Consider the following 21,157-nt stretch of genomic DNA (forward strand, 5'->3'; position numbering starts at 1 on the left):
CAGGCGCCCGTGACTATTACTTGGTACCAGCCACTATCCATAGAGTTTCGGACAAGACACCAGAAGTTCTCGACGCAGCGTACATCTTCAAGTTGGGCGACAGATGGGCAGGCAGTAGACCTGCCGGCGTCGGAACCAGAGATCACATTGCGATTAGAACAGTGCAGGCGGTTCGCCCGCATCACAGGTCCGTGAACTTTACAATACAGCCTCGTGATGATAGAAGACACATATATCCCACATCGTGGCGTATAAAGCCCTGGCAGCGGCCCAAATATCGCCCACAATCTCCGCATTTCCTTCAGGGTGCGTACTGTGGCATCGACCTACAGGCTTCTTTACTGAACCATTCCAGTATCCCAGACAAACGCCATGCCATCCGCTGTCAGAAGTGTCTGGTATAATATGCCAGAGCTGGTTCTCATCCTTATATTCGAACGAGGTGCCCATGACATGCTGCAGGACGACGGCCTCCCCTTTGCCTTGCTGGTTTCGCATGTGTGCAGAGGCTGGAGGATAACTGCAGCCCGCTCTCCATCGGTGTGGTCTGCTATTCCAGTGCATTCCTCCCGTCCCGGCCTTCTAGAATACTTCCTGGCCCGCTGTGGAGCGGTTTTGCCTCTCAGTCTCTGCTTTCACGTCAAGAGCAAACGGACCATCGCTAGTGAGGTCCTGGCGCTTGGCCTGTCACAACCGGAGCGCGTGCGGGAGGTGCACCTGCGCGCGCATCACGGCTTCGCCGTCTTTCTCTACATTTCCCAGCTTAGACAGATGTCACTCCCAAGGCTGGTGCACTTCGAGATCAACTTGGCGAAGTCCACTAACAAGTGCTCTCTGGGCCCGCTGCCGGCAATCCTAAATGACAACCCGCCGGCGACGCTCAGCAGTGTCGTCCTTGAAGGCGTCTCCTTCCGATTCCAGTCACCGATGCTCAAGGGGCTCACACGACTCACCCTTGCTGATCTGCCTCGAGAATTCGCCGCTCCATCGTACGTCACTTTCAGAAACCTGTTGCTTGCTTCACCAATGCTCGAATACCTGAAGCTCGACCATGTCTTCCCTGTCCTCACGCAGGTGCTTGACTATGGCCAGATCGTGTTACCCACGCTACACACGCTCGACCTCGTCATGGAGCACGACGCCCCTTATGTCTCCGACTTTTTCCTGATCCTCAGCGCCCCGCACATACACACGCTCTTATTCGCAACCTCGTCGCCGACCACGTGCGAGGGCTTTGAGGACGCTCTGCGCATCCTGCGGGCGTCCTTCGAGAACCTACACACGCTTCGACTGTCATCGCTCTTCACGCGCGTGCTGTGCAATAGCGGCGTCCAGCCAATCCTCTTTGACGCCTTCCCCGAGCTGCGCTGTTTTGTGCTTACAGCGCACAGCGACCGTATCGTCATGCACTACCTGGAGCCGTGGATTGCAAGCACGATGGAAGGCTGCGAGGTCTGGCCAAAGCTCGAGCTGCTTACTGTGCGCTCGCCATTCGGAGACCTCGAGTCGGAGGGAGCTGCGACCTGCGTAGATGATGCTCTGGAACTGCTCGCCGACCTGCGCTGCTCGGCGGCGCTGCCGTTCGATGTCTGGCAGGAATTTATAGTACCACGGTCCGCCAGAACGACCACAAGCCCCTACCCTGCCTTACCTAGCTACTTCTAGCGCATATAAGCGTCCTCAAATGCAGCTACAAGTTCTGTAATTTGTCGTCGTCGAATAATCCGTTGACGGAAAACATACGAATAAGTAAGGTAAGATAAGATCGAGATCTCAGAGGAGCGGCCCAGCTTAGGGGTTCCGTGGCTGACCTTACCCAGACTGCCTCCTCAGTTTCTCGTCTTGTCCTCTCTCTCTCTACTTTCACTGATACCTTATACATGGCGGCTACCTTAACTAATGAGCAGGAGACCCACTGCTCCCCTGCTTTCCCGGGTATCCATACCAGCGGTTCTCCCGCTAAACCAGACATCCCCTCGCCGCAGGGCCCATCCGAAATGGAGGCCAAGTATTACTACTACGGCCTGTACTCCGCCCCGGTTTTAGTCGCTCGCACGAGTACCGCTCCGTGGGAGGTGCCCGGTCCGGAGGCATTCCCAAAGGCCAAGGAACTTCGCACCGTCGGCAATCACACCCTCCAAAAGGTGTGGGAAGAATCTCTCGCTCCCAAGCTTCACGCCGTTCTAGACTCGACGAAGGTGGATTGGACCTGCACCGATGTCGTACGCGTTGGTTACACCGGAGAGTCTTCCGCGCCTGTGATCCTCTGGATTGGCGTGGTGCCCGCATCACTCTCTGGTGATGACGGCGTCGTTGTGGCCTTCAAGTGCCTGGAGGTGATCAGAGAATACGATATTGCTGACATTGAAGTCGAGATTCGCGAGTCGGTTGTTACCCGCACGGCCGGTCCCAAGTTCCTCACAACCACGCACTTCTCTGACCCCACACTCGATATCCGCGAGCCCCTTACCACGACGCTCGGCCTTTCCATCTGTGCCCAGGCCACACCTCGGACTGAGGGTACCGGCGGCCTTTTCTTCCGAGCCAACAAGGGCGGGAACTCTGAGACTTTGCAAATCTCAAATCATTTGAGTACCCGGACGATTATCTTTTGAAGCTCAAGGGAATCATTCACGACGAAGAAATGAAGCACCCAGCTTCATCGGACGAAAACAACGACCGCTGCCTCATGGTCATTAAGCGTGGCCGCGCCACTGGCCTAACCATTGGCCGTGCCAACGAAATCTGCTCCTATGTCCGCGAAGGCTACTCTAAGTATGGCGTTTACGGGACTTCAAAAGAATGGACGATTATCCCGTGCGACTCCAAGCATGGCCCCTTCTCGCTCGCGGGCGACTCAGGCTCTGTCATCGTCGACGGCCAAGGACGCATTGGCGGCGTCCTTACTGGCGGTACTGGCTTCGCAGATCCGTCAGATATTACTTACGCCACGCCTATTAGTTTTATCCTTGACAGAATGCAATTCCACGGGCTCTCCAAGCCCAACGTCGACTTCTGACCTTGCCTAGAGTGTAGTCTCGCTATCGCAGCCTCTTGTTTACTTCTCCTTGGACATTGTCACCTCAATACTTGTACAGTAAATCCTGCATAATTCAACTTCGGCGCATGACACGATCAAGTCATTTTCGAGATGACGAACAACTCGCCGCTAGAGTCGCTGCTCACGAACAGCCGTCCGTCGTCCGCGAAGGCGAGGCCGACCGGACGGATGCACGTGCCGGGGCAGCTGGTGAGGTTGGTCGCCTGTGCGAGGAAGGTGTACCCGGTCTGCGACGAAGGCGGCGCCGAGGGCTGTAGCCCGCTGAACGGCACCCTGGTGAGTCGAGCGTCGTCGTCAGTGCACCACGCAAGACATCTCCGACACGAGGGACACTTGCCTGACGACCCCGTAACCCGTGGGCGGCGTCCGGTCAAAGCTGCCGTGGAAGGACACGAACGCGTCGCCGGCCCAGGACGCAGGCAAGGCCGGCGTCGCGTCGTGCTCCGTGCCGGCGGGGAGGAAAAACTTGATGTCCAGCGGGACGGAGTGTGCCTATAAAGAAAGCAGTTAGCGTCGAAGTCCTCATGTCAAGAGATAGCAGGCAGCGAGCTGCTCACCTGGAAAGACAGTCTAGGCGGCACGTTATCCTCTGGGTTCTGGCAGAAGGCGTCGCCTCTCTGCGGCTCAAGCTCCAAACTGAACTGTTCACCTGTCTTGAAGCCGAGGAACTGCGGGTCCCCGACAGGGTCTGCGTTCGGGTTCCACAGCGTCGTGCAGTCCGGGAAGCCGTAGAACCGGTTGACACTCCCAGGTTCTGCGGCGGCGGCGTCGACGAACTCGAGCTCGTCGGCCGGGTTGTCGTTCACGAACGTGGGCGTGAGGCCCGTCGTGTTGTCGATGCTCGCACCGTTCTCAACGACCCACAGGTTCGACGAGTGCGGCGGGAGGAAGGCGAGCCCTGCGGGGTTGCGGATCCCGAACGCGAGGAGCGTGCCCGCGAAGAAGTCCTGGGGTGACGCACTGCGAGTGGAGGGCAGGGCGAAGCGCCGCACCTGCGAACGCCCCGAGGACGCGTTCCGCGCGGAGGGGTCGATGTTCGCCGCGGGTGCGCTGGAGACGAGGATGTGGGTCGCGTTGGTGCTCGGGAAGAGGAGGATCGGGCGGGTGGTGAGTTCTAAACTCGTCTCAGCACAACAGGTTCCGGCAGCGTTCAGTGGACAGACGCACCTCCGTCGGGCGGGACACCATTCACGACGACCTCGGGCTCGCCGGTGACCCGCCGCGCAGCGGTGTCGTACGCGAACCGGAGCACCTCGCCAGACGTGCTGACGTACAGCCGCGCGCCGTCGACCTGTATGCCCTGCGTCAGGTTCGCGTTCTGCAGGACGACCGACCGGAGCCAGCCGTCGCAGCCGGGCGCATCTTCGACAAACGCGGTGACGCCGAGTCCACGCTCGACGACAAGGAGGGCCCCTGCGCCGTCGAACACGATGCCGCGCGGGGTCGCGAGGCCGGCAAAGATGGGTGTCGCGGCGAGGCCGGAGGCTGTGGTGACGGGCGAGCGGAACGCGAGTGCGCCGTGCGGAGTGCACTGTGCGTGAACAAGCGTCGCAGACGTCACCAGCTGGAGCACGGCTAGCAGTGCAGTGTACGATACCATGGTGCGGTCCCCGGTGTGGTGCTTACGCAACGCAAGGTTTGCGTGGCTTCCAACCGCGGCCGTTCGGCGGCAGATCGCGTCCTCGGATGCATGCCGCCCGAGCATCCTAGGAAACTGGGCCCGTGCCTACTTGCATGTGCGCGAGGCCACATATGCGGCAGGAGCGAAGGTTCAGCGAGCCACGTTTGCGAGGGCCCAGGAACGTTGCAGGGTCACCAGCGTGTCCGGGAAAGCCTATGTCGCTGATCCGCGAGAGCGAATGCTCGAAAAGTTCGAATTCGACGAGCCCCGCCGTGAGGTCATCTCGCGATCGTGCGCCGCGAGCGTGTCACCGACGAGGAACCTCGCGAAACGCGTTGTTGAGGATCCTCGGACCCTGCGCGGTGTTATTCGGGTGTACCGTCGAAGTGCTCGGCCCGAGAAGCAAGTTGCGGTCGCAGTACAGGGCATCCGCCCAGAGCGGCGGTCCATACTCCTTATCAGAGGTTGAAGCTGAAGGCCTGCGGGATCACGCCGGAGAAAGTAATATTGTATACAACGGAGCCTTGAGTGGGGCATATGAACCCTGTGTGTCGCATCTTCAGATTTTGCTTGCTTGCTTGCGAGCTCGAAGTTGATGAGATGCAGGCGCTTTCCTTTATCATCGGTTTCTTCGGCGCTTCAGGGTAGGTCGCATCAAAGTGAACAAGCAGGACACATTACAGATCTCGCATAATTGTGCTGCCATACTCAGGAAGCCAACTGCGCAGAGCCTGCGGACCTGAAGCCTCCAAGGGATCGCGCCGCTGCGGACCGCGCACGCATGAGCGCACGGGCGCGGCGAGTTCGTTTCCCCGAAAGGCAGGCCCTACCCGCGTAGGCCCCAGGCGTAATGCAGCGTCATGCGCTACACGCACGCACGCACGGGAACCACGCGGGCCCGGCGGCGGCGGAGGCCCATCCACACCAACACGGTCCAGTGCGCCGTTGTTCTTGGAGGGCAACGTCAGGGGGCGTGGCTTGGCTTCTGTGACACGCCGCCGCCTCGCGGGCAGGCCCCTGCACAGCCCCCAGCCCGCCTAGCCAAAGGACCCAATCGCTATTCCGCCGCACTAGCAGCGAGCGGGATTCTCGTCGTCGTCGTTGGCTTGGCGACGACACACACGCCGCACGCGTGTCGTGTCGTGTCGTGTCGCGTGCGCATCTGTCCTCGTCCCGCCGTCCGCCCTTGTCGTCCTCCGCGTGTCGCTTGTTTTTTTTTCCCGGCAACATTGCAGGCTGTCACCGCCGCCAAAACGATCGCGACGTCCGCCTCTCTGTCGATCTCTCTTTGCGCGACCCTTCCCCGCGCGCGCATGCACACATGTCGTTTTGCTTCCGCGAAGCGTTCAATAAACAATTCAGCGGCGATCACTCCGCCCGGGGCGCCTCCGCAACTTCCGCCTCCTCCCACCGCCGCCGGCCGTCCATCTCCGTCGGTGCGCCACGAGGCCGCCGCTGGGCTGGGGTCCCTGCTTTGCATATGTCATGCGGCCGCGTTTTTCGGGCCCTGCTCTGTGTGTGTAATGTGGGGCTGGAGCTCCGAGGAGCTGGCAGCGAGCACCCTGGCTCGGATAAATAGGGTTAGAGCAGACTTTTTGCCTGCTTAGCAAATGGGCACAGCAAGGTACAACCCAGCCCGTCCCGTCGGCGGTCCGAGGACATGAAACAACAAAGCGAGCTGGTACTAGTCGCCGGCGTAGTCCCATACTCGCGGTGTTCGATCGTGACTGCACTCAGGGAGCAAGTTCGCTACCGCTACAAATACAAATATAATAAATGCTGGGATAACAATGAGACACATTACAGCGATATGAGGTACAGGACGATAGCAGAGTCAGTTAGTAGTACTATAATGTAAGTATGCAGCATGCAGCAGGGAGACAACATGGTCCGAGACAGACAAATGCAGATGCAACAGGAACATGCCAGTAGTGTGAAGTGAGAGTGTTGTAGCGAGCTTGCTTGCTTTTTCGTGCACGGAGGGGGGTGCCAATGTTATCGTTTGCGCGCATAGACTTGTTCCACGCGAATGTACCCGGGGACCCTGCCCTCCAGGAGCTCTTGCCGCGCCGCCTCTTCGAGCGGGTCGAGGATCTGCTCGGGAACGCCGGTGCCCAGCAGCAATGGGCGCCCGGACAGGAGGAAGGCCTGCCGTTCGTGAAGGGAAATGAGTTGGTTATGCGGGCGGGGCCGTGCGAAACTTACGAGGATGTCGTCTCGCATCGACGCGCCATGGCGGTTCGCCGCCGCCGCGCACGCGTCCGTGCCCGTGTTCCACGTCGTCGTCTGGATCCACCACTCGCGGTAGCACACGTCCCGGAAGCACGCGCGCGCGGACACCCACCGGTACAAGTGGTTCGCTGCGTCGGGCTCGCCGCCCTGCATCTGCACGGCGCGGTGCGCGAGGTGCATCCACCGCGCGAGCGCGCTTGCGCCCACGCCGCCCTCGTCCTCGAGCGGCGCCGGCCGCCGGTCGGCGCCGTACACGCGAAAGTCAAACTCGGTGAGGTCGACGAGCCCGCCCGGCTTCAGGGTCAGGGCAATCTGATCGATGAGCCCATCGTAGTCGCGGATCTAAGGGTGATCGGACGGGAGTTAGAGATCGCGATCAACCGAATATCAATGTGGGGAACCGATGCCAGGCCGACGCGATCGGTGCGGCGGCGGCGAGCGCAAAGAGAGAGGCGCGCGCACACGCGCATACACACACACTGCTACTCACCCCAGACGAGATCAGGCGGACGTGCGAGACGTCAAACTCGCCTGTGTAGTGTTGCAGCCCGAGGTTGATGTCATCGATTTCGCTCCTGGGAGAGAGGGAGAGAAAGAGCCGCGTCGGCAAAACGCAATTTCTGGAGCGTGTCTGAGACAGAAGGAGGGTCGCACCTGCAGTTCGGCGGCATGTGTCGACAGGACGGGTGTTGGTAACCGTGCATCCTGCTTGGGCACGGCCCGTCCACGCACGTCACCTGCAGCGGAATGAGGTCGACCGCGACTGCCTGCACGTGTGGAAAGTCACGCGCGACGTCGAGGATCCTGTGCACACACGCGCGCGGACTTAGCGGTTGCCTCCCACCGCACGGGGGGAGACGATAAACAGCACGTGGACGGATGAGAGCAGCACTCACCAGCTCCCGCTCCCGCTGCCGAGGTCGACGACGGACTTGGGCACGCCAGGCTCGTGCGCGAGCACTTCGGGCAGCGGCGGCGCGTACTTGCCCATGACCTCTATGAACATGTGGTGCTGCCGGTCTGCGGATCAGGGATTGCTCAGCACGGCGAAGCTCGACGCACAACACAGCGCAGGTCGCATCGTCCGTGCGCGCGCGCGCGCGCAGGCGCAATTGTGCTCACCGAGTCGCTCCTGCTCGTCCTCGTCGGCCGGGAGCCGATAGACTTCCGAGTAGTTGTTGAGCCGACGGCCGTACTCGTGCCTGAAGACGCTGGCGCGGATGCAGCTGTTTATGGAGATGACAGACGGAGAGGCCGAGCGCACGCTGGCCATCTCGACGGACGTGATCGAGCTGGCGTGGGCGGACACGCTCATGAGGGAGTCGGACACGGCGCTTGTGTCGCTCTCGTCGCCGGAGTCGGGGGTGGACGAGGGGTCGGCGGGGGGGTAGCCGGGCTGCGGCGGATGGCGGTGCATGTCTCGGGGAGTGTTCGCGAGACGGTGGAGAGGGCGGGAGGGCGGGGAGGGTGGGCGGAGGGACGAGGAGTGAGTGCCGTAGTTATAACCATCTTGAGCAGAAATCAAGGCTGCAAAGGTTGCCGGCGGAAGAGGAGCGAACGCTATTCGGGAGCAACTCACTCGGCGGAGACACTGACGCTGCCGCCACGTGGGCGGTGAGAAACAGTGTAGGACGCCGGAGCCCGGGCCAGGAATGGCAGGTCAGGTCGCCGGCGGCAGCCAGTCGAGCCCTGGCGAGTCGGATTCGCTCTGATGTCCATCGTCCGACGCCGATGCTTGAGCCTCTCTTTCTCCTCCGCCGCTCCCTCACCTTGATTCCCGCAGGAAACCTAATCTGGTGCTTCTGTCTTGGACGCTGCAACTTGGGTACCTGTGCGAATTCCAGACAATCAGACAAGGGCTCTCTCCAGAACTGCAAACGTAACCAAGAATCACCTCTTACGTTGCAGTACGCTGGGCTTTCCATCCGAGCCCTCGACGCGTCAGCGCAGACTGATACGAGCACCGATAACGGAGAGCCCGACCGCGACGCCGAGGAATGCCTTAATTAAACCGCGCTTCGTTCATATGTCCTGGAGCAGAGCCTCCTTCCTCAGACACGACCGCCTCTCGCCCGCACCTGGTGGTCACAGGTCCATTCCTCCTCTGCCTGCCGACACTGGACAAGTGGCTGCTCGTCCTCTCCTCCGACAACACCGCCCGGACGCCCATGTACTCCTCTGCACACGTTCCCATTTCCTTCCCACGACCGACCACGAATGTGGATCACTCACAGGTCCGTGTCCTGCTTCTGGGGTGGCAGGAGCCAAGCCCACCACACGTCCGCGCGCGCAACGGTGGCTGGACGTCTGAACGTTGCCCAACGCTTTCTCCGACCAAGGTTATCGCGGGCGTGCCGCTCCCCTGGTCCCGCGCTGCCCCATCCGTGCACGGTGCAGCAAGAGGCCCCCCTCCCGAGAGTGGGTGCTGCGCTCGCACCCAACAAAGGAACCCGCCCCGGACACCCCGCACAGCCAATCCGCGCACGCCCATTCTTTCGCGGTGCGACGGACGCCCGCGGGATTCGTGCGCACTCGATCGGGAAGCAGAAAAACCACGACGCAATCGGGCGGACGCGTTTTGGGCACCAGCGGGTGGCCGGGAGCCTCTACGACCCTGTCCAGCCGTCCTCCCTCCCACCCTTACCCTCTCTGCCCAGCAACTCCGCGTAGGTTGTGGGCTGCGTTGTCCGTGTTGGCGTGCCACCGCCTGCGGTGCAAGCCTTGCAATGCAGAGACATGTCTGCACCGCCACCGTTGTATATATGGCTTGTGTCGCTTGGGACGCCTAAACCTGATCGCCTGCGATTTCGTTACACCGCCGACCCTGCTCTTGGTAATTGGATTCTTCATTGTCAGGTGCTACAATTAATGGCCCAGGGCTGGCCTGGCTCGCTGCACGAGGATGCCCGTCATCGTTCGAATCCCTCCCTTTCTCTCTAGCGTCCCCGTGCGACTGTCGGAGAAGCCTCTCGTCCGCCGACAAGCACACCTGCCCTTTGTGCAAGCACCCGAGAAGACCACCTCGGATACTGTCGCGTCTCGTGGCGAGTGCGAGGAAACGGAGCTCCCTCCCAGCTTCCCAAAGATCTCCACGCCCAACGCCCGCCAACATCCGACGACGCTCCGGGCCTCATCAGCTCTCTGCTCACACGCAGCCATCACCCTCCCCACACCAATGTCCGGCCCATTCACTGCGCGACGCCACCGTCCTTTCACGCTGCTCATCAAGCTCAAGCACGCTCCCTCCGACATGGGAAACAAGATTACAGGACTGTGCACTCATCTTCAGATTCGCTACGCAGTTCTCTTGGTATGTACTGTGCATATCTGATTTGTGCTGATGTATGGATTTAGTATCCCTCGTCGTCACGGCGGTGATGGTGCTGCTGATGGTGGTGGTGGCGGCGGGGTGGCTCCTCTCCGTCGCCTTCATTTAGGTTGAGTCGTTCGGCACCGAACGTCTCCTCTCCGTCGTAGTCCGCACCTCCTTGCCTGCGCGACTGGCTTTGGTTATAGCCTCCACCATAACCCCCTCCGCCGCGGCCTTCGCCACTGTAGCCTTCACCGCCGTAGCTGGCATCACTGTAGCCTCCACGGCTTATGTTTTCGCCATAGCCGCCGCCACCGCCGTGGCTCTCGCTTCCGTCGTAGCCGCCGCGGTACCCCTCAGACTCCTCTTGGTACATGCGCCCATGGTGACGTCGTTCGCCCTCGTCTGCGTCATGTCCTCTTCTGCGGTCCTCACCAGCCTCGTGTCCGCCGCGATAACCCTCGTCCCGCGTGCCATAACCTACATCCTGTCGGGTATAGCCCGAGCCTTCTTGGTACGCGCCACGCCTCTCATACGCGTTGCTCTCGCTCGCATAGTTCCCAGAGCCCGCAATCTCGCGCACCTCGCGCGCATAGTCTGCCGCGTCGCCTCCAAAACCGGGGGCCCTAACGCTCTCGGACGCCCCGTACCCGTCGCGCGAGCCATAGCCTCCCGGCGGCTGCATATATGCAGGCTGGTACGATGGCGCGTAGCCACCCTGCACGGGCGGCTCCGCACGGCGCGCGTACGGGTCGCGCTCGTTCGATTGGCCGTATCCACGCGACGCTCCTCCGCGGACGTCCTCGTTGCGGTACGCAGGCCGGACGCTGTAGCTGTCCTCGCTGTAGCCGGTCGTGCGCTCGCTCCAGGAGTGCTCGCCATCTCCGCCGCCGCGCCACGCCGCCTCCTCCGTCCGCCGTGGGCTTCTGTACGAGCGTCCGCCGATGGCCTCGCCCCCTTCGGCACGCCCCGGATATGACGCTGCGATACTATATCAGTGCATGTTTCGTCTCGGATAGAGGATCAGCGGTGGAAACTCACGTTCGTACCGATTGGCACCGTCGTATCCTCCGCCGGTGGCCTCGAATGCTGGCACGTGCTGCTGCAACCTACCCTGGCTGCCGCCGTAGGTGCCAGGCGTGGCTGGAGCAGCGGACGAGCCTCCGCTCACGTAGCCTCCCTGAGGGTACGAGCCCTGGGCGGCCTGGCCGTGAACCTGGCCGTACACCTGGTCGGACGACGCGACGTCGTCGTCCGAGCCCTGTCGCTTGTTCTTGCCCGCCCTCACGCTCTCCTGTATCCAAGGTCATGTTTCTCGCGTCAGCCGTCGCGTCAAGTGCGCAGGCAGAAAAGGAGTTGGACGTGCCTTGCTCAGGGCCTCAAGGATGCGCTCGGACTCGTCGGGCTCGAGGGCCCCGATCCAACGTTCCATCTCCTCGAACATCTCCTGCTGGATGCGCGAACGGCCGACGTTGAAATACGGGTGGTGGAACGCCTCCAGGATCCGGTCGATCACCCTATCGGGAGTCTCCTCATGGTTGTACCAGGCCTGTTCCGCCGGGCCGTCAGGCAGATGGCAACGGTAAAAAGAAAGGAAGCGAGCGCACGTCGACGATAAGCTTGACGGCGCAGCGGACGACGACGAGGGCCGTCTTGCCCGCGGGCTCGTTCAAAATGAGAGCGAAGTGGTCCTGCCAAGAGTTTCGGTGAGTCAATTTTGCCAGCGGTTTGCGTTTGTAGGCGCAATATACCTTTGATAGCAAACTGTGCGACGGATCTGAAGCATCCGGGTTGTTGAACACCTGTGACAAAATCAAATCAGCGAAGTGTTCTGCAAAAAAAAAGCTCTGATGCTGACTTCGTATTGGTCGTCCGAGTCGATAACGGCTTTGCTACCTTCGCCTAGGACCGCGGTAACCTGCTGGAGGACGGGCTATTGGTAGAGATGCGGAAGATCAGCAAAAAGTATCTTAACGACGAGCAGGGATGCGCACGGTGAGATAAGGCGCAAGAATGGCATACACGACTGTCATGACATGTCAGCCAGTGGCGTACGAAAAATCTATGAATTCCACTCACAAGCATTAAGCGCGTTCGTAAGCGCGTCAATAAGGCTCTCGAGCCCGGGTACCATCTCGATCTTCTTAAGGATATCCCTGTAAATGTCGTCACGCCACTTGAGCAGCTGCAGGAGCTGGTCTTGGACTGCGGGCGGCATGATGTTGTCCGGGTTGAACTGGTACGCCTTGGCCTGCTCCTGCATCTCGTCCGCCTGCGAGACCTTGTCCTCGTCATGCGAGCCGCCTATGGGCAGCTTCTCGAGCAGTGAGCGCAGCAGCGACGAGTCTCCGCCGTTCTGCGAGGCGTTTGACAGGTTCTTTGAGAGGTCGACGACGCTCGCTTGGCTCAGGTGGCTGGAGGACGGGAACACGACGTCAGCAGAGCGAGGCGCACCGGCGGAAGCGTCTGAGACTTACTCTGTCGCTTCGCCCATCAACGAGTGCAAGAAGTCTGCACTGCCGAAGGTACCGGTCACGAGCGGAGGGGCAGGTCCATTGGGAGTGCTAATTATGACTGCCGCGACGATCAGCTCGAGAAAATTTCCTGGCGACCCAGCATCGCCCACCATTCTCGCCTACATGGCAGAAAACTCGCTCGTGGCCCATCTTTCGGAGGGCAATCTCGCACCAATTGCTGTGCGCGAGAAGGTCCTCCATCGTATGGAGACCGGTGCCAAGAAGACGGAACGCTTCCCAGAGGTCTGCGCCTTCTCGACCCTGCGCACGGCGGCCGTACTCGATGCACGCTCCGAAGGTGCGGCGAATATGGGCCGTGGAAGTGTCCCAGCCACGACCCTCGGTAGCCATGTAGTTCTACAAATATTATGAAGACAGTCTTACGGAAGCCAAGGGGCTGCGTACCTTCATGCCGATGCGTGGGTCAATCTCAAGCTCTCGAGGGTTGACAGGCGGCCTGAGCTTGGGGTGAAATTGCCGGGCATCGCCTTCTTTCTCAGCGTAACCTCTGCGAGATGCGCCGTTTTCAGAGACTACCTAGACAGATCACGACAGGGCCAGCGCACTTTGGGTTGTCGATATGCTCGACTGGCAGGTACACTCTGAGGCGATCAGGTGTGACTTGGTATTCTTCGGTGGCGAAGCCAAACGTCTGATCGCCGCCGCGTCAGTCGATGTCCGCAGGATCTATAAGCAGGCACACTTGCCAAGAAGCCGAGGACCGACACGATCAGCACGAGTGTGTCTGCAGTGAGCTTGCTCAACCCTGCGATGTCCATCGCCTGCGAGTAGTCGCGCAGCCAGTTACCCTTCCATCGACGCGATCAGACGCGATCTGCACGCAAACTACGGCGGGACGCACAAAGTACACTTTCTTTACATCTTCTTTCGAGAACTTGGAGCCTCCGGTTGCCGCATTGAAGATGGACTGCGTGAAGCCGAATAGGCTTGCACCTGCGACGGCACCGCCGGCAGCGGTCTTGGCGAGCTCAGCAAGCACGTTCTCGATGTCTCCATGGCGAAACGCCTTGTCTGCCGGTCCATACGGTAGTCAGTGTCTTAGCCGTCCGCGTCGACGCTTATACGCGAATCTGTGATGCGATGCGATATAGCTCACCGTTGAGGTACGCAAAGTCCGGGATTTCGCCGGCGCCAAAGGCGTACGTCTGTGTCGGTAGCAGAATGAGCACGGTACAGAGCAGGAATAACATCGGGGGCGTATGGATCATGTTGGTTTGCAGTGAAGAAAGGAGGGAAAGGCGAAAGAATTATGAGCAGTCATGCTTCAATGGTGGCATGATGTCAAGGCTTGGCAAGGGCTGGGCGAAGGACTTTCGTCACTTGCTCCCGAATATTCGATTCACACTCACAGAGGTTGAATTAACCGACAGTATGATACAATACAGCACGGGACACAGCAGTAACATAATGAATGTGCTACACAGCATTGAACGAACGACTAGACTCGCCAAGGGGTCAGCCAAGTTTCACCTTCTTCGTGGGCTGGGGCGTTCCCGGTTTGTCGCTGCTCTTGCGCTTCGCAGAAGTCCCTCTGATATTCGCCGCCATGTCCCTGTACTTGTCACGGACCTGTGCCGCAATAATTCCGACCTCTGAATCGGCGCCGTTGAACAGCAGTGCGTTTTCGATCATCAAGTCCAAGTCCGCCTCCCAAGCATCGATAGAGTCGTACTTCTCCGCGTCAAGCTTCTGCCGTATCGTACGCAGGTCTCTTGCGTTCTTCTTGGGGATAACATCGAAGTAAGTCGGTATCTGGAGAAGGACGGGATCGACAGGTTCGCGGAATACAAAGGAGCTGTATATTATAGCAAGTGAGCGACTGTGAGAAGAGACAAACTAGAAAGAACGTACACAGGGTCTGCGACGAGTTTATTCATCAGGATCTGCAGTGCTTTCTTCTCGTTGGGCTGAAGCTTCTTGGCCATCGTCTTGGACCATAGCGACTTCCAAGCTTTCTCGACGACATCTGCACAGTGTACAGGATAAGTAGTCGGCGGGTTGAATTGTCGGCAATTGGCGAGGGTGAGCTCGACGTCTTTGGCAAAGTCGTCCATTGTCTGATATTCGCCTTGAGTCAGCTTGGCTTGCATGGTACTGAAGTCCATCGGGTTCTGGATCTCGTCATAGTAAGTGGGACATCCGTCTCGGATAGGATCGACAGGCTGCAGGAAGATGGCAGCGTCGGGAATCTTGATGAGCGTGCGGAGGATGTCCTTGCACTTCCTCTCGTTGACAAGTGTCGCGATCTGGTGGGGTGGAGACGGCTTCTTGAGCTTTGGCGTCGAAATAGGGCTGGGAGCTTCACGCTCTTTGCCCTTGATAGAAAGCTTGGGGACCGATGGCTCCTTGGGCAACTTGTCATTCTTGGGAATGCCATTCTTCGCCTGTACAGCCAGGAGAGGCGCGGGCGACGGTCTCGCGCTACCTTTCTCCGAGGAACGTGCGGAGGGAACAGCTGAAGGGCCCGCGATGGGAGCGGGCGACGATGCAACAGACTTCTCCTTCTTTGCGGGAGTCGCGAGAGCAAGGATCTCGTCTTCGTCATCCGCAGGAGTTGCCTTCTTACGCTTACCGATAACCACCTTCGGCAGTACTTGTTTCTCTCGGTCTCGGTCTCGCTCCCGCTCGCGTTCGCGCTCTCTCTGTTCAGCTTCGCGTTCCTTCTCCTTGGCTCGTTCGCGCTCCTTTTCCCTTTCTCGCTCCCTTTCTCGCTCCCTTTCCCTATCTCGCTCCTTTTCCCTTTCTCGCTCCTTTTCCCTGTCTCGCTCTCTCTCTCGCTCCTTTTCCCTGTCTTTCTCGCGATCCTTGTCACGCTTCTCCTTCTCTGTGCTAACAGCTCGCTGTTTCCGCACTTCGTTCTGCTCCCTCTCAATGGCGATGACCTCCTCGAGAAGGTCGGCGTCTGCAGATTGGTCATCGAAGTAGGATTCAGCCGTGGTCGACGTAGCCAAGGGCGTCGATCGAGGCTCCTTTGATTTCTTATCCTTTGGCTTCTTGGGCTTGGGAGTCTCAGCAGCCGGGGTCAGCACGGGACTTGGTGCTGGAGAACCATTGAGCTTCGGGCCACCAACTTTAAGCTTGATGACAGGGCGTGGCGTAGCGGACGACGCAGACGGCGCAGGAGTGGGTGTCGCAGGAGTGGGTGGAATCTTAGCAGATGGATGTATCTTGATACTTGGCGTCTTAACGACAGGCACAGGCGCAGGTTCTGCTTTACGTATTGTTGCAGCCTTAGCTTCTAACGTCTTGTTCACTCGAGCCCATTCTGCACCGACGTGAGCATGCTGAAAGCTAACAAAGGGCATTGGGAACGTACCTTTATCGAAGTAAGACTCGAGTCGAACCGCCTCGTCGTAGACGAAGCTCCGTGGGGCATTATAGAGTTTGGCGTTAGTGCACATGAGGCGGAAATCTTGCTCAAACTCAGAACGGTTCTTATACATGCCCCGGTCGAGCTTGACTCCCATAGTACCGAGATCCATTGGATTCTTGATGACCTGCATGTAACTGTGAGAGGTTAGACAAGCGGCGAGTAGCGACCGAATATATCACTCACTCTGGGGCACGGTCGCGAACGGGGTCGACCGGCTGCCTAAACACCGGCGCAGACTTATGTGCGATGAGCTTCTTGAGGGTAGCACGACATCCAACAAGATCTTGTGTGGACATGCCGCCAGACTGAGCCTTGGGAATGCTCTTCGGAGCCGACTTGATCTCTGTCTTCTTCGGCGCGGGAGGCTTGGGTACTGCAAATCCATCGTTTGTGGCTTTCTTCGCCTCTGTGCGAGGTGTCTCGGGACCCCGAGCCGTGACCTCTACGCGAGTGCCTGTGCCGGGCAACTTGAATTTGGTGGAACCAACCGTAGGTGTTAGCGGGCTCTTGACGTTGGGAACGCCGGCCTTGAGAGACAACGTCCTCTGCGGCTTAAGGGGAGGTTTAGGTGTTGGAAGCGGCGGCGGCACTTCCACCACAGGTGTAGGAGGCAAATGAATGGTGACCTTGGGCGGCGCCTCTGGTTCGGCACGGAAGATGAGATCTGCCATCTTGAGGAGGCACCAACGCACCTCGCGATCGACGTCCGCCGACCTAATGCATTATCAGTCCTCTCATCCCTCTAAACGTGAGTATACGTACAGAGCGATCGGTAATAAGAAATTCCTCAGAACGGGATTCTTGCCGACGTCTTGATCCTTCCTTAGAGCCTTGAACATGAGGTCCACCTCGCTCTTCTGATTCTCTTTCTTGTTCTCGCTGCCGGCGCCATCGTCTTCAACCAGGACAGACTTGGACTTCTTGAGAGCGTCCATTTCGCCCATCGTAACCAACAGAGCAAAACTCTGACAGGCATTGCGAGCAACATGTCGACGAATAACGCGAGACGAGTCGTGGGTCATAGTAGCAAGGATATACTGCATAATGGCAGGCGTATACCACTTCGTGAAGAATAGAGAATCGAAAGCGGCCATGCGGACTTGGGTAAAATTGCCCTCCCTGCAAATCGTGTCACTGACATGAAAGGGAGGAGCACTTAACCGAGTTACCTAGTTAGTGGAATGAGCATGCGTGGATCATGCGGTATCAAGTTCGCGACGCTCAAGAGAAGGTAAAACTAAGAAAGGAGTGAACAAGAGCGCTGCGTGATAACGGTAGTCCACTGACCTCTATAGTTGCAATGGAGACAACATTGTGTACCGAGGGTATTAAGCGATCCATGCTCCTATATCTGTCGACCTCCGAAACAGCTTCCTTAAGCAGCTTGTCATCCTCGGGATCCATCGGAGGTCGAGCTTCAGCAGCGACAAACTCTCCCCGTTCCGGAGGGACTGTGGACACCGTAGCGCAGGCGAGCGCGGAAATTATGGAACAAATGTACAGCGCGTCCGAGAACTGCATAGGAGTTAGTTGAGTCGCAGTCAACGAAGCTGAGAACTCACAGGATTATAAGTATTGTCATTATACCGTAACTGGTCAATCAAAAATTGCCGAACGACGGCGGGAGTCTTGCCGTTCTCGAACCGCACGCGGGAAATTGTTTGTAGCAAACTCTACGTTTCATGAGGACAGATCTACGCTATGAAAGACGGGACTACCAACCTTACGAACGAAGTATTCCGCAAAATCGCTGAAGTCATTCGGCCTCGGTACGTACGTGTGACGAAAGAGATCCTGGTTAGGATCTTCAGGGTCATAGCAATACCGGAGGAAGAGCTTGAACAGGTGGAAGAGACCGATCCAGTCCAGCCGTTGTATGGCGCACTACGGTATTGTAAGTAGATGATTCAGGACTAGTGGATTTAGGTTAACTTACGGTCACGAGAGCTTGTGCGGCCTCGCAGCGGATGCGGAAGAAGTAGTTCGAAACTAAGACCGTTTTCGTGAAGGTACTGGAGATGATCGCGTTGGGTTGCTTAGCAAGTACAGCTATTGCCTTTAATTGATAGAAAGTCAATATTCGATACGCATCATAAAGGGCATAGAATATGAATACCTCATACTGTGCGACAACATCCCTATCCCTTTGTAGCTGCGATACCCACATGTAGTCCTTCTGGTCGAAAGCGATGTTGGCAATCCACTCGAAGTCCGCATCGATGCGTATCCACTCGTAGGTCTGACCGGACATATTCTGCTCGTCTTCCTCCGTCCAGTCTGCCACCTTCCAGTTCTCACGCTCCTTCTCCTTCTCCCAAATCTCGAGGCCGAACCCCATGTCGACCATGTCCATCGCAGCGGCAGCCTCGGCATCGCCTTCTGCTGCTGCCTGTGCAGCAGCTTGGCGGGCCAGATATCGCTTCGTGTTCCGTCGTACACGCTTATACTTCGTATTGAAGGGAACCTCGTACCGCTTGAATGGACTCCGGATATCTAGGACGTGCTCGTATGGAGTGCCATCGGCCTCATGGATTCGGATCGTCATTTGGCCCTGCAAACGGAGTGAGTACATGGGCGTCAAGTGTTAAAAAGCGAACTTTGATACCTCGAAGAAGGGAACAGGCTTGTACACGAGTTTGTTGATCTCACTACTCTCGTGGACCTTGTACGCGGGTGCGTCCTGGCGCATCTGAATCTCTACGGCCATCTTCTTCCGATTGAAGCTAGCGGAGAAGCCAAAGGTCGGACAGCCACTACCGTAGATCCATTGCTCAGCGAAAGACCGTGGGTCAATGCCGCTGACCTTTCTACACATTCGGAGGAACGCGTGAGTGGAGATAAGGTTGCTAGGCATCTCTCCACTGATAGCAGAGAGGAACACCTTGGGTAGGACACGAGACAATCCAAGCGAAGTACCCGATTTCCCGAGCCGACGGTCCAAGATATGAAGGATGAGCGGAGCCTTCAAGTTAATGAACGCAAGTTGATTCGGGTCGGGAGGCTCCAGGACCTGTGGTTGACAAATGGGGTACTGTGCGCCGTTGTCCATCTCGGCCACCCGCTCCATATCCTTCTTGAGCCTGAACCGGTGCTCGTTGTTTCCCAACAGCTTCCTGAGGAATAGACCAGTGATGTGAAGGCCAAGGCCATTGACAAGCCAAGTGTCGGACCACGTCTTCTGCTGGATGTTGATACCTACCCACTGGCAAGCTAAAGCATGACCGAGGCACAGCCGAGTCTCGTAAACCTGGTCTATGGCGTCGTCACCGTGCAGGAGATCGACAGTGACAAGAGATAGTGTCGCCACGTCAAACCGCTGTGTCGGCATTTCGTCGACGAACACCAGCTTATAAGAGCCAAAGGGATAAGAGCCGAACTCGGAGGAGTAGAAGCTCATGGCCGATCGCATGAAGGATATCGACGTAATCAGCTGTTGTTCTTGTCCCGGAAGGCAGAACGCGTGCATAAGCGGCTGGGAAGACCCAGAGGTATCCTCGGCGGAAGACATCTCAGGGGGAATGGTGTGAACATGAAACGGACCTGCAGCCCATGCAATGTGCTGCACTGACGTGAGCGTAGTTTGTGCGAATAGGAAGATCGTCTTCCCCGAATTATGCGGGTGTGAAACCTGCATCCCTTGGGTCAGCGCAGAGCAGTTTGTTTACAGATCAGCACTTGCTTGTTCAATTAGCTCGCCACTGCAAGCAACAACAGTGGGGTACTCGCTCTCTTGAAGCTCATCGTCGTCATCCAATCTGGGCTCGTCGTCCGTCTGTTCCAAGTGTCGCGGTACGACAAATTCAAATTCCCAGGTGCACTTCTCCCATAAGTTGTCGACGCAAGGAACCCAGCACCTGGCAGCATCCGCCGAGGACGGTGTAGTGTACACATGTGGTATGCGCTGCGCCAAACATTAGGTATGGGGAGTTCTCGCGCAGTGTGTCATGCACTCACATAGGGATAAGCATCTGAAGGAAGAACGAACTGGATGCCGTCTACTGGATTGCGTAGGCTGTAGGTAACCTTCACAGTTATCGGTGCGAACTCGAAAGAGGCGGCGGCAGTCTGCGCAGCCAATCCTGGAGTTTGAGGTTCAGGGGTAGCAACTTCAACAAATCGTGAGCTTGCTTTGACCAAGTCACAAGCCTATATGAAGAGCAAGGAACTCACCCTCACCAGTGATGCCGGACAGAGTATGTCCAGATTGCCTGATTACCACCTCTTTCGGTATCCCGATTGAGAGCTCTCCCTCATCGCCCTCCGCGAGAGCCGAATACACTTGCCGCTTAAGTTCGGGGTGCGTGTGGCAATCCGAGGGTTTAGAAATATGCAGATTACTCAGCGGGTCGTTATGAACGAACTCGGCGGGTTGGGATGCGACCGTTACGGCGTGAATAGCTGCAACTTCTGGTGAGGCGGCACCGAAAAGATGTACTCTAATTACGCACTGCATTGTCTGGAGTGTAGGTGTACGGTCCTCAGATCTTTAATTTCAGGTAATACTGTGAGCTCCGTGTAGCCCTAAGGGGTATCCGACGTGAATATGGGCAGACTCGACGGAGGACCAGTGCGCGGCGTACCCAGAGCCTTCCCGAAAAATCGACTTCAAGGACGACCTTTTGGTGACTAGTGTAGGCCGAAAAGCATGTCAATTATCACCCACAACGAATGATAGAAAGATGACACGTATATAGAGAACCCACGACGAGTACGCTCCTTCTGCATGCTCGGATCTCCTGAATGCGCACTCCCGCGCTCGGATGGTCGCCAGATGGCCACAAAGGAGACCCCAGGTAGTCAAAAGTAGCAGCGTGAAGAGTTATGATACGATTGGCAAAATTGGAATACGAGATGTGTGGGTTTGCCGCAGTCGTCGACGGCGGGAACGACTTGAAGTTGTTCGTTGAGGTGACCGATGCTGCCCACAGGCGAACGCCTTACGTAAGCCATCTCCCGATTTGGAGATCCCATCTTGATGCTCAACCTTCCCGCTAGCAGCTAAGCCTAGCTAAGCGTCTGTCAC

At 58.0% G+C, this 21,157-nt stretch overlaps 6 protein-coding genes across 6 annotated transcripts; 2 read left to right on the forward strand and 4 right to left on the reverse strand.

Annotated features, from left to right (window-relative positions):
• Positions 1-372: 372 nt before the first annotated feature.
• On the forward strand, positions 373-1,665 carry PHACADRAFT_190611 (uncharacterized protein; the record flags this gene model as incomplete). The annotated part of the gene is made up of 1 exon (XM_007390799.1): positions 373-1,665. The coding sequence occupies one exon, from the start codon at positions 373-375 to the stop codon at positions 1,663-1,665; it is 1,293 nt and encodes a 430-aa protein (XP_007390861.1).
• A 215-nt stretch (positions 1,666-1,880) lies between these two features.
• On the forward strand, positions 1,881-3,029 carry PHACADRAFT_24643 (uncharacterized protein; the record flags this gene model as incomplete). The annotated part of the gene is made up of 2 exons (XM_007389538.1): positions 1,881-2,520; positions 2,962-3,029. 2 exons carry the CDS (start codon positions 1,881-1,883, stop codon positions 3,027-3,029), a joined length of 708 nt encoding a protein of 235 aa, XP_007389600.1.
• A 106-nt stretch (positions 3,030-3,135) lies between these two features.
• Positions 3,136-4,661, reverse strand: PHACADRAFT_83104 (uncharacterized protein; the record flags this gene model as incomplete). The annotated part of the gene is made up of 4 exons (XM_007390800.1): positions 3,136-3,334; positions 3,393-3,553; positions 3,619-4,175; positions 4,229-4,661. The coding sequence occupies 4 exons, from the start codon at positions 4,659-4,661 to the stop codon at positions 3,136-3,138; spliced, it is 1,350 nt and encodes a 449-aa protein (XP_007390862.1).
• A 1,810-nt stretch (positions 4,662-6,471) lies between these two features.
• On the reverse strand, positions 6,472-8,272 carry PHACADRAFT_248069 (uncharacterized protein). Its single transcript, XM_007390801.1, has 6 exons — positions 8,037-8,272; positions 7,811-7,934; positions 7,569-7,718; positions 7,405-7,489; positions 6,888-7,256; positions 6,472-6,830 (listed from the first exon to the last, which is right to left on the reverse strand). The coding sequence occupies exons 1-6, from the start codon at positions 8,227-8,229 to the stop codon at positions 6,678-6,680; spliced, it is 1,074 nt and encodes a 357-aa protein (XP_007390863.1). The 5' UTR covers positions 8,230-8,272; the 3' UTR covers positions 6,472-6,677.
• A 1,833-nt stretch (positions 8,273-10,105) lies between these two features.
• Positions 10,106-13,956, reverse strand: PHACADRAFT_248072 (uncharacterized protein). The gene is made up of 15 exons (XM_007390802.1): positions 13,858-13,956; positions 13,603-13,772; positions 13,448-13,549; positions 13,307-13,392; positions 13,146-13,248; positions 12,851-13,097; positions 12,702-12,798; positions 12,304-12,638; positions 12,219-12,250; positions 12,083-12,157; positions 11,976-12,026; positions 11,832-11,915; positions 11,591-11,773; positions 11,266-11,518; positions 10,106-11,205 (listed from the first exon to the last, which is right to left on the reverse strand). Exons 1-15 carry the CDS (start codon positions 13,949-13,951, stop codon positions 10,265-10,267), a joined length of 2,853 nt encoding a protein of 950 aa, XP_007390864.1. The 5' UTR covers positions 13,952-13,956; the 3' UTR covers positions 10,106-10,264.
• Positions 13,957-14,216: 260 nt separating this feature from the next.
• Positions 14,217-20,859, reverse strand: PHACADRAFT_156702 (uncharacterized protein; the record flags this gene model as incomplete). The annotated part of the gene is made up of 19 exons (XM_007390803.1): positions 14,217-14,556; positions 14,613-16,026; positions 16,078-16,268; positions 16,318-16,685; positions 16,761-16,848; positions 16,897-17,253; positions 17,304-17,371; positions 17,422-17,649; positions 17,697-17,807; positions 17,857-18,018; positions 18,071-18,190; positions 18,251-18,685; positions 18,740-19,770; positions 19,810-20,035; positions 20,089-20,240; positions 20,305-20,532; positions 20,583-20,655; positions 20,715-20,760; positions 20,798-20,859. The coding sequence occupies 19 exons, from the start codon at positions 20,857-20,859 to the stop codon at positions 14,217-14,219; spliced, it is 5,700 nt and encodes a 1,899-aa protein (XP_007390865.1).
• Between the last annotated feature and the right edge of the window lie 298 nt (positions 20,860-21,157).

This window comes from Phanerochaete carnosa (assembly GCF_000300595.1).
Source record: "Phanerochaete carnosa HHB-10118-sp unplaced genomic scaffold PHACAscaffold_1, whole genome shotgun sequence".
Taxonomy (NCBI): Eukaryota; Fungi; Basidiomycota; class Agaricomycetes; order Polyporales; family Phanerochaetaceae; genus Phanerochaete; species Phanerochaete carnosa.